The sequence below is a fragment of the Mesoplodon bidens genome, assembly GCF_964165515.1.
Source record: "Mesoplodon bidens genome assembly, chromosome: 10".
Taxonomy (NCBI): Eukaryota; Metazoa; Chordata; class Mammalia; order Artiodactyla; family Ziphiidae; genus Mesoplodon; species Mesoplodon bidens.
In genome coordinates, this window is record NC_138172.1 from 68,004,214 (window position 1) to 68,015,333 (window position 11,120).

General features: G+C 49.1%; 1 protein-coding gene across 1 annotated transcript; it reads right to left on the reverse strand.

Annotated features, from left to right (window-relative positions):
- Positions 1-268: 268 nt before the first annotated feature.
- Positions 269-2,325, reverse strand: CLPS (colipase; the record flags this gene model as incomplete). The annotated part of the gene is made up of 3 exons (XM_081247035.1): positions 269-400; positions 861-983; positions 2,242-2,325. 3 exons carry the CDS (start codon positions 2,323-2,325, stop codon positions 269-271), a joined length of 339 nt encoding a protein of 112 aa, XP_081103161.1.
- Between the last annotated feature and the right edge of the window lie 8,795 nt (positions 2,326-11,120).

An 11,120-nucleotide genomic window follows, 5' to 3' on the forward strand; every position in this document is an offset into this window, starting at 1 on the left:
TCCAGTCTGTCAGCCTCATCCTGCCTGGCCCCAGACCCATTCCTCCTGCTCGGAGGACATCTGCCCTGATGGGGCGAAAAGCTTGACGTAACATCAAGGAAGACGCTGATTCAGCAAGAACATCCAGGAGCCTGGGGAAGGTTTGCAAGAGGGGCTTTAATTGCCAAGGATCCAATTAGAAGATGGAGGTGCTGGTCTAGGGGCGGCCAGCCAGGGAGAGGTGGTGGAGGACGAGTGCCCTGTTACGTGCCAGCCTGGGTGAGTGTCCTCACTTTCTGGAGCTGCCAGCATCGAGGCAGACGCCAAAGTTGGTGTTGGTGATGGAGCCCACGATGGTCTTGTCCACCTCACAGGTCAGACCATGCTCACAGGGACACTTGTAGTAAGTCCCATAGAGGGTCTGCAGAGACAAGGAGCCAGTGGAGTCACAGGCTGTGGGAGCCACTTTGGGCATCGTCTGCCCTGCCTGACTCGTCTGTCTTTTCAGATGGTGCTTCTCCTGACTGCCTCCCCAGGGGGCGCTGTGGGCCTGGAGGACTTGAGTTCTGGTCTCTGCCGTGTGGCTCACTTGCTCTTACTAACGTGCTCTCTCTGGGAAGCCTCTAGGTACCCAACCATGAAACAGGGATAACAGATGGCTGCCCCACCCATCTCACTGGTCCGTGGTGAGGGTCAAGAGAGGTGATGGGATGGGAAAGGGCTTTGAAGCCTGCTGACCTCCCTCTCATCTCCTCAACGTTCCGTGTCCATATGGAGCCCCCTCCCTGATCCCCCCCGCCCCCGCCCCCCAAGCCTCGAGGGCCCTCCACCTCGGAGCTGTCCTCCCCGTCGCCACCCCGCCCCCGGCACTCCGCACTCACAAAGGCGGAGCACTCGCTGCTCTCTCTGGCCTTGGGTGCGCAGCGGGACAGGCTCAGGCCGGAATCGCGGTGGCAGCACTTGCTCTTGCACTGGACACTGTTCAGGCAGAGTTCGCCCTCTTCCTGCCAGGGGCAGCCCGTCAGCCCAGGCCCCCCTCCGTTTAATCCCTTCTCCACCCAGAGCCCCACCTCGCCACACACTACCCGGTTGGGGGAGGCATGTGTGAAGGAATCCAGCCCCTGGGGCTGGCAGCCTCTCCTCCCACCCCGACCCCCCATCCACCCACGTGAGAAGCGGGCAGTGTGGTGCCGGAGAAGCAGCCCCAGGCGGGGGACAGGACACCTGGCTTCTAGGACTGGCTGTGCTACCAACTCCCTGGGTGACCCTGGGCAAGTCACTGGTCCACCCTATGCCTCAGAGTTCCCATCTGGAATGGCCACTTGTGGCCCACAAGCAGGGTCTCCAAACCTCTCTGGGTCCCCCAGTCCCTCGAGGAGCCTGTGAAGGTTGAGGACCCTCTCTCCCTGGAAAACTCCTCCCTCCCTCCCTCCCCCCACAGACTCTTACAAATAATCTCAGGGGCATCCCGGACCCTCCGAGTCCATGCATGGCCCTGAGTTAAGAACCTGTGAACTGAGTTCTTAACCCAAAGGGCTTTCTCAATTGTGCCCTTGGTGGAGAGGCAGCGTGGGCAGTGGTGAGAGCCTGGCTCTGGAGCCTGCCAGCCCGGGCGCCAACCCCTGCTCAAGGCTTTCCAGCTGTGTGACCTCAGGCAGGTGACTGAACCTTCCCCTGTGTCAGCTTTCCATTTGGAAGTGGGGTTGATCAGAATAGTACCTATCTCATGTGGCTCTTATGAGGACTAAATAAGGAAGTATTCCTGAGGCATTTGGAGCTGGTCTGGTCAGGCTAGGTCAGAAGTTAGAATCACTGGGGAAGCTTTTTAAACTACTGAACCTCCTGAGCCAGAGTTTCCGGGGCAGGAGCCCAGGGCTCTGGATTTTTTTTTTTTTTTTTTTTTTTGGCTGCGCCATGGCTTGCAGGATCTTAGTTCCCCGACCAGGGATTGAACCGTGGCAGTGAAAGCGCTGAGTCCTAACCACTGGACTGCAAGGGAATTCCGCTCTGGATTTTTATAAAGTGCCCTCAGCCAGGTTGAACCGCTGCTCTGAGCATGCTCCATGCTGATCAGCCTTCTCTGGGGCCCCTGGGGAAGGGGCGTGGGACAGGAATGGGCAGTAAAGGAAGAGACGCCTTACCTCCCAGCCCTTGGGTAGCCCCATGTGGGGACAACTTGACCCACCCAGAGGTCAAGATCCAAGCTTAAAAAGAATTCCCACCTCGGGGTTCAGATGACTCCTGCCCTGAAGACCCTCTTACCAGGTTGATAATGATTCCCCGGGGGTCGGGGACCGCATAGGCTACTGCGAGGGCGAGGAGCAGGAGGACGAGGACCTTCTCCATGATGAGTGGGCACAGCTGGCGTAGATAGTGGCCGGCAGCTCAGGTCAGGTGGCAAAAGACAGAGCCAGAGGTGTTGGTGGGGCTATAAAAGGGGCCTCATCCACACGTGACCCACCTTCCCAGTCCCGCAGGGCCTGCCGTGGGCAGAGACCCAGCTGTGGCCAATCTGCTGGGGTGGGTCCTGATAAGGTAGCTGGGCACCACCTGGCACCTGGTGCCTTTTTTTTTTTGTGTGTGTGTGTGTGCGTGCGTGTGCATGTGTTGGGCAGTGGGTGCTGATACGGCAGCATTTTAAGAGTGGGAACTCTGGGACACTTTTACCTGTACGAGTTATTAGCTGGGCAAGTTATCTGTTCTGAATCTGTCCCCTTACCTGTCAACGGATAAGAGGTGTGAAAGTTGAGTGAATTAACATATGTTGTATACATAACACACATAGCCTGGGACAGGGCTCGCATGTGAGCAGTACACATTAGCTGCCATCACTGCTGTATTCACCTCTGGCACCCTGAGCTCTGTGGAAGGGCTGGGACTAGGGTGAGGCAAGTGAGACACCTAGAGTGTGAGCACGTCCTTAAATTTTGCGTCTTAGACACCTCTCTTGCCTCACCCCAGTCTGGGCCCTGCTTTTGACCTCACCCAAACCCAGGTATGTGGCAGTATCAGGCTCGTGTGAGGAGGGGGCCCAGTTTCCCCACCCTCAACCTTCCCAGGCCCCCTCGGAGATTTTCAGGCAGGGCCGGGGCCCTGGGCTGACCAGCCCTGCGACCCCTGGCCGAGGGGTGTGTGTTCTCACTCCAGGTGTACCGCCCTCCCACCGGGGGTGCCTGCAGGAGTGATTTAGGGGCCCTTAGGAAGTCCTTCTCCAGCGACTCTCTCCCGTTCCTTTCCACTTCATTTAACATGTGCAATTCCAGCATTAAAGACTCACCACTTTAGTTAAGGCTCCACTCACCCTGTCCCCTACCCCAGGCCACGTGTGAGCCTGAGCAGTCGTTAGTCCTGGCTGAGGATGAGGAGGGTCTCGTGAGCCTCTGACGGCCTGGGCTGAAGGCTGGGAAGGGCACAGCTGCCTGAGTGTGCTCAGGTGTGGGACCAGAGCAGTTTTCCCTGAAGGACTGTTCATTGTAGCAAAGCACCCCTTCCCCAACCCAGAGGTGGAAGACGGCCCTGCTGGGGAGGCCCCAGACTGGGTTGCCTTTATCCTGGCTTCAAAACTCACCATAACTAGCTACATGACCTTGGACAAGTTATTTAAATTTGTAATCTCCGTGAGCCTCAGTTTTTTTTTTTTTTTTTTTTTTTTTTTGCGGTACTCAGGCCTCTCACTGTTGTGGCCTCTCCCGTTGCGGAGTACAGGCTCCGGACGCGCAGGCTCAGCTGCCATGGCTGACGGACCCAGCCGCTCCACGGCATGTGGGATCTTCCCGGACCAGGGCATGAACCCGTGTCCCCTGCATCGGCAGGCGGACTCTCAACCACTGTGCCACCAGGGAAGCCCAAGCCTCAGTTTTTTTATCGAGGCAAAGAGGTTGATAGCTCTTAGTAAAATGAGGATTGAGTAAGACAGTGTATGTGAAACCCCATAGAAGTGCCTGGCACATAGTAGGTGCTCAGCCCGTGTAGCCACCCCCTGTCACTCCCCCTTACAGCACTGAGGGTGGCGTAGAGAGGAGCAGCTGGAGGAACCAGCCAGGAGACCCTCAAAATGAGAGAAACCCACCCAATTCTGGAGACATGGAAATGTCATTGATTAAAGGAACACTATCTTCTCTTATTTTTATGGAACTCAGTGTTTAAAACCACTTTTCCCCATGAGCTCATCCTGACCCCTCCTTCTCTCCCCACCCTTCTGTTCCCTTCTCACAAGTCAAGACTAGGGAGCCTGGGAAGAAACTGGAACCGAGGAGCTGTTTCTATCTGAGATTGAAGCTATGAAACTGCATCAGTCCTAGTATTGCCAGCAGCTCATGGCCACCTTCCCAGAGGAGAAAGAATGGAGACTTTTCCATTACAAATGAAGAATATAGCAAAGAGAACTTTGGCAATGTTTGTGCTTCCAAAATGTAAGCAAGAAGTAATTAAGGACTTTTTGGACCAAAACCTCATACGGTCTAACCACCCTTTCTCCAATGTAAAGAGTATTTTGCTTTGGGTTTTCCCCCCTCAAAAAAGAACATATTTTACTGTATGTAATGTAGATACTGCACCTCAATTAAAAAACAAACAGGGACTTCCCTGGCGGTCCAGTGGTTAAGGCTCCACGCTTCCACAGCAGGGGGGATGGGTTCCATCCCTGGTCTGGGTACTAAGATCCCGCAAGCCACGTGGCACGGCCAAAACAAACAAACAAACAAACAAATAAAAGGGGGCAAAATTCTCCCTGGTCAAGTCCTACCAACTGGGATGGTGGGGATGGGTGTTGTCATGCCTCCTGGTCAGTGGGGTTGGGCCACAGTGGCTGTAGACCCAGAGATGTGGCAAACTCCTCTTGGGTGTCACCCAGTCTTCGTTCGCCAAGATCCACCCCAGACACACAAGGACAGGCCTCTGGAAGCCATCTTAGTAAATGAGACTGTCTTTGCACCCCACCACTGGACGGACTAGACAAGGAATGGACATCTGACCCAAGGCGCTCTCCTGGGATGTAGGTTTGTGCCCACCAGCTGGCCTTCAAGCTGATCTGAAGCATGGAACTAGGGAAGCCCAGGAAGGCAGTTTTCTGACGTGCTGATAAAGACACGGAGAAAGCTGGACTGCAGAGGGGAGGAAGAATGGATTCATCATTTGGGAAGAAACAGCGTCAGCTGTGCCCTGACTTGCTGATGGATTTCCAGGTCCTGGTTACACATACTTGCACACACACACACACACACACACTCACACAGACACACACCCCCTTCCCATGGCTGCTGCATTCTTGCCCTTATGGGACCTGAAACTCCCCTATAACACATTCCCTTTACATAAGCCACAAACACAGACATCGCAGTTCTGGGAAGGGGCTCACAGCTCTGGATCAAGGTCATATGTGCGACAGCCCTGGAGTCAGCTTGGGGAGCAGACAGGGAATCCACTCAAGATTCAAATTCCCAATCAAGAGACTCAGGTTGACTTAGTTTGGGTCCTCCAGACCCCTACTCATGATCGGCACTGGGCAGAGCCCTGAGGGGGATGGAAAGGGGAGGGGCAGTTCTCCAAATAGAGAGTGAGTTTTTGTTACCAAAGAAAGGGGAAGGATTTTGGGCAAACAAGAACAATAGACACTCGTGGCTGCCTAGTTCATAGTTAATCTTTCTTTCCCAAGAAGCAGGCTCAAATTATAACTGGGATGTGCAATCAGTTTAGCTTTTAAATTTACATTGACCATCCAGTCTCCATTTTATTTAAGTGAGGGTAGGAAATGAGACATTCAGTGACTTTCAGGTTACCAGTCTTTAATTCAATACTCAGCCTTTAGGGTTCCCCTCACCACCCCATTCTCCTGACCAAGACTGGACTGAGTGTGGAGTGAAGCTTATGTGGCTTCAGGAATTAGGGGAAAGGGTCCTTTTGATCCTCTGGGCCCTCAATGGCTGTTGTGAAGATGTCCCTTGTCCTACCTCAGTCTTCTGGTCCTGCTGAAATTTCTGCTCTGTTCTCTTAGCACGGCCCCTCCCTTCACTGGTCAACAAACACATGAACTCTTTTCTTCCCATATTTATAATCCTCACACCTTGCTAGTGTTCCCTTCAAACACATCATAACCATCCTCTGAAAAAAGCTAGGGAGACGGCCCAATGTGTCATCAGTCATTACTCCAGCGCTAGGTCCAGGACGTCTGTGTTATGTCACCCCTCTTTTAGTTTGGTCACAATCACATCTCAATATTCTACAGTTCAGGGACTAAATATTAAAGTTAGCCATCATCAAAGAAGAGAGACTTAGTAGGGTATATAAATATATACATGACACATCAAAATTGAAAATCTGGGTAGACACTAGAGTCCTCCTTTTTTTTTTTTTTTTAATTGTTGGCTGCACAGCACGGCATGCGGTATCTTAGTTCCCCAACCAGGGATGGAACCCGTGCCCCCTGCAGTGGAAGCATGGAGTCTTAATCACTGGACCGCCAGGGAAGTCTCTAGAGTCCTCCTTTCTTCAGGCACCACGTGGCTGTAGACAGTGCTTGTGACTTTCATCCTCCATCTCCCATCCTGTTCCTTTTGCTCTCAGCCAGCATCTCCACTGATCAGGGTTCTTTATGCTGTACAGTGACCCAGACCTTCTAGCCATGAGATATCTGGGCCCTTGATGGGCCTGCCCCTGTGTTGGGTTACTGAAGCCTTCATTAATTTGTTTCTTCCTTCCATTAATTTTTTATACTGGACATGGCAGTAATAGGAGGCAGCCCATGCATATGTTCTACGCATACCTCTCCGTTCCCTTTGTGTAACAGCACACTCTCTCCCCTGGACAGTCAGGATTTGGTACCCTACCAACATGAGTAACCCCCTTTTTAAAAAAATTAAAGTATAATTGACACAGAAAATCCACCCTTTATAGTATATAGTTCCATGAGTTTTGATAAACGCATACATCATGGAAACAACACCCCAACCAAGATACAGAACACTTCTATCACCTAAAAAAAGGTTCCCTTGTATGATTCCTTTATAATCAACCCCACCACCAGATCCTGGCAACCACAAATCTCTTTTATTTCCCTGTAGTTTTGCCTTTTCTATATGTAATATAGATGAAATCACACAGTTTGTATATATTTCTCTTGGGGGGTGGTGTCTCGCTTCTTTTACTTAACACCTTTGAGATTCAGGCATGCTGTTGCAGGTTTCAGTAGCTACTTACTTTTTATTGCTGAATAGTAGTCCATTGTCTGGGTGGAAGTCCATTGTCTGGAAGTAGTCCATTGTCATTTCCCACCTGAAAGACATTTGGTTTATTTCTGAAAAGTTTTGGGCAATTATGGATAAAGCTGCTACACATATTCATGTTTTTTTGTGTGTGTGAACACAAGTTTTCATTTCTCTGAGACAAATACCCAGGAGTGAAACGGCTGAGTCTCATGGGAAATGTTTGTTCCCATTTCTAAGAGATGTCAAACTGTTTTCCAAAGTGGCTGAACAAATATGCATTCCCACCAGCAACATACAAAAGTTCCAGTTGCTCCACATCCTTGCCAGTACTTGACATTGTCAGTTTTGGGGGGTTTTGTTTTTAATTGAGCCTTTCTCACTGGTGTATAATGGTATGCGTGGTTTAATTTGCATTTGCCTACTGACTAATGATGTTGAGTGTTTTTTCATGTGCTTAATTTCCATCCATATATCTTCTTTGAAAGAAGTATTTGTGTGAATCTTTTGCCATCCAATCTTTAATTGGGTTGTTTGTTTTCTTATTATTGAGTTTTGAGAGTTATAGATGTCATACCAGGAGCTCAAAGTTTGTTGATATTGTTGGGGGCCAGAAGTGACTGGCTGTATTGGCTTTGATGGAAGATTCATCCACAGTCTCCATCTGTCCCACCGTGGACACATTGTTAGGGGTCTTTGAGCCAGTGCACGGTGGGATTGGAATGGGGGTGCTGAGGAAGGAGGCTGGCTAGCATTCACAGAGTGAATCATCCTGTTTAACTGATGTTAAAGGACTCTGTAGTAGCAGGCCTCTGGAGTACATTCTCATTGAACCCAAATACTCTCTAGTTTTTGCCCCTATTCTGAAGGCTCCCTTTCCCCAAACTTTTATTTAACTCTCCAAACTTACTCTAAGATAATGACCATATGATTGGTCTATTATCTGCTGCCCACAAAGTGGTGTTCATCTGTACCTTAGGTCATCTCCCCTTACCGGAGAGTTGGTACATTTCCTGAGGTGCCATAACAAATTATTACAAACTAGGTGGCTTAAAACAACAAATTTGTTCACTTATAATTCTGGAGGTCAGAAGTCGAAATCAAGGTGTCAGCAGGGCTGCACTCCCTACAGAGGCTCTAGGGAAGGATCCATTCCCCACCCCTTCTAGCTTCTGGTGGTTGCCAGCTTCCTTGGCTGTGGCTGCATCATTCTGGTCCCTGCCTCCATAGGCATGTTGCCTTTTCTTCTTTGTCTTCTTGTCTGTGTCTCTTAGAAGGACACTTGTCATTGGATTTAGGAACCTCCCCCAGATAATGTGGTAGGATCTCCTTATCTCAAAATCCTCAATTTAATTATATCTACAAAGAACCCTTTTCCAAATAATGTAACATTCATAGGTTCTGGGGATTAGGATGTATTGATAGATCTTTTGGGGATAGATAGTTAACAGCACTTGAAGTTCTACCCTCCATGAATATTTCCCTTCCCTGCTGTCCTCAGGACCTTCTCATGGAGGGTGGGATGTCATGCCATAGCAATCCATCGTTACCTGGTGCCAGCATGCTCTCTCTAGAGCAGGCCAAGGAAGGGGCTTCAATTCCACAGTGAGAGAAGAGGCTCAACATCTCCCCGCAGGACCCACACAGCAGGGTATCACCTGCACATAGGAAGGAGGTTAGGAAGCTGGTCAGCCAAAACCAAAAACAATGTAACAAATGTCCACCAGAGACAGGAGCCACCACTCCTGCACCTTTCCAGTCAATGATAGTGACTGATTTCTACAGCTCCCATGGGGACATAATACTGTTTTATTATTTGGAGAGTGAGAGGGAGCATCAGGGACATTGGCTTAGCTCTTCCTAGTATATTACCCTTTAGCTCAAGGGTCAGGGGGCCAAGGTGAGGATTCTACCAGTTCCTGAGGTGACCTGGTCTAACCATTCAGGAGCATGGGATGGGTTAAAGGCCTTGCAGTTCAGTCCTTTCATACACCTGAATCTTATTTTAAGGGTCCTATGCCCTCTAGCAACAAGACTTAATGAATTCTTCAAGCCATTGCACATAAAGATATTGCAATTCATTTTATTCCTTGAATCAATAATCTAGACAACTGGGCTTGTCTTGTTTGACATTATTCATTGCCTTTATAAGCAGTCACCCTACTCTGTGTTCCTGATTTCTTCATTACCTTTAAATCTGTCTGTGGCCAAAGCTACTCAGTTCCCCAGAACTTGACCTTCAGAGGGCACATGATCCCTATTGTTTGCAGCTGATAATTTGATTAGCTGTTTCTCCTCTCTGTATCATGGGCTGCAGTTTTCCCAACTCCAGACATAAACAGGAATATCAAAGCCCTTTGTCTGAAGCCTGGGCCTGAAACCCTCTTTCTGGTGCTAATATTTGGATCAGGTTAGGGTTCTTTTTTTTTTTTTTTTTTCAGGCTCACAGCTTGCAGGATCTTAGTTCTCTGACCAGAGATTGAACCCGTGCCCTTGCAGTGAAAGTGCTGAGTCCTAACCACTGGACCACCAGGGAATTTCCCAGGTTAGGACTCTTTGATGCCAATAGCGAAAACCTACTCTAGCTAATGAAAGCAAAAAAGAAGGAAATGGAAAGATAGTGGGTGAGTCACAGAGCTGAAGATGGAACAGAGCCACCTGTCTTGGGTGGAGCAGGAATCAAGGTGGCTCTGAAGCTCCCAGTAGCAGGAGTTTATGGATTATCTCTTGAGGATGTTGCCAAGGCCTGACTAAACAATACCTTTTTTTCCTCATGTCAATCCACCACCAATTCAGATTCCCTAGGGAGAGACTGATGGCCTAGCTTGGGTCACACCCAGACCTGTCTCTAGGGTCTGTGTGCCCTGTGATTGGCTATCCCACCAGAACCTCAGAAAGCAAGAGAGGCTTCTCTCAGAGGCAGGGGAAGTTCTGCTGGTCAGGCCAAACAAAGAATGTCCATCAGCTCCTAAGAGCTTGGCCCCAGGTTAGGGCCTTTTCTGAATGGGGGAACATACAACCCCTGCTCTGGGGAAGCTCCCAGTCTGATGGTGGAGACACAGGCCATGCCTTGATGAACTTCCAGTCTGATGGCGAAGACTGGTCACAAAACCAGAGATTTAGGAGGAAGAGGAAACATAGGTAACAGCACAAATATATTTAATGCAAGGTTCTTTTTTTTTTTTTTTTTTTTTTTTTTTGCTGTATGCGGGCCTCTCACTGTTGCGGCCTCTCCCGTTGCGGAGCACAGGCTCCGGACGCGCAAGCTCAGCGGCCATGGCTCACGGGCCCAACCGCTCCACGGCATGTGGGATCTTCCCAGACCGGGGCACGAACCCGTGTCCCCTGCATCGGCAGGCGGACTCTCAACCACTGCGCCACCAGGGAAGCCCGCAAGGTTCTTTTTAATAGTGAAAAAATTGGAAACTGTCAAAATACCCCAAAGGGGGGAATAATTAAACAATTATTACATAAAGACTAAAATCATGTTTTTGAAAAACTAGTAATGTGAGAAAAAAATTGGATGCTAAATACGTATACATTATTATCTAACTGTGTAAAGCAGTATGTCCAGGAGGAGGGAAATACACCAATATGTTAACAGAGGTAATAATAATAACAATAGTAATAGTAATAATAATAATAAACATTTCTGAGCACTTTTATATGTGAGGCCCTGGGCTAAACATTTTACATATGTTATTTTACCTAACTGTTATGTGATAGATACTATTATCATCCCCATCTTATAGATGAATAAACTGAGGCTTGGGAAAGTTACATCCTTAGCTAACAAGTGGCTGACTCAAATCCAGACCTGCCTAAAGCTTCCAGTTTGGGGTTATGAGTGATTTTTATTCTTTTATGTAACTTTCTTGAATTTTTCTATATACTAATCATGTATTTACCTATAAATTCAGGAAAAATATAGATATTTTGAAA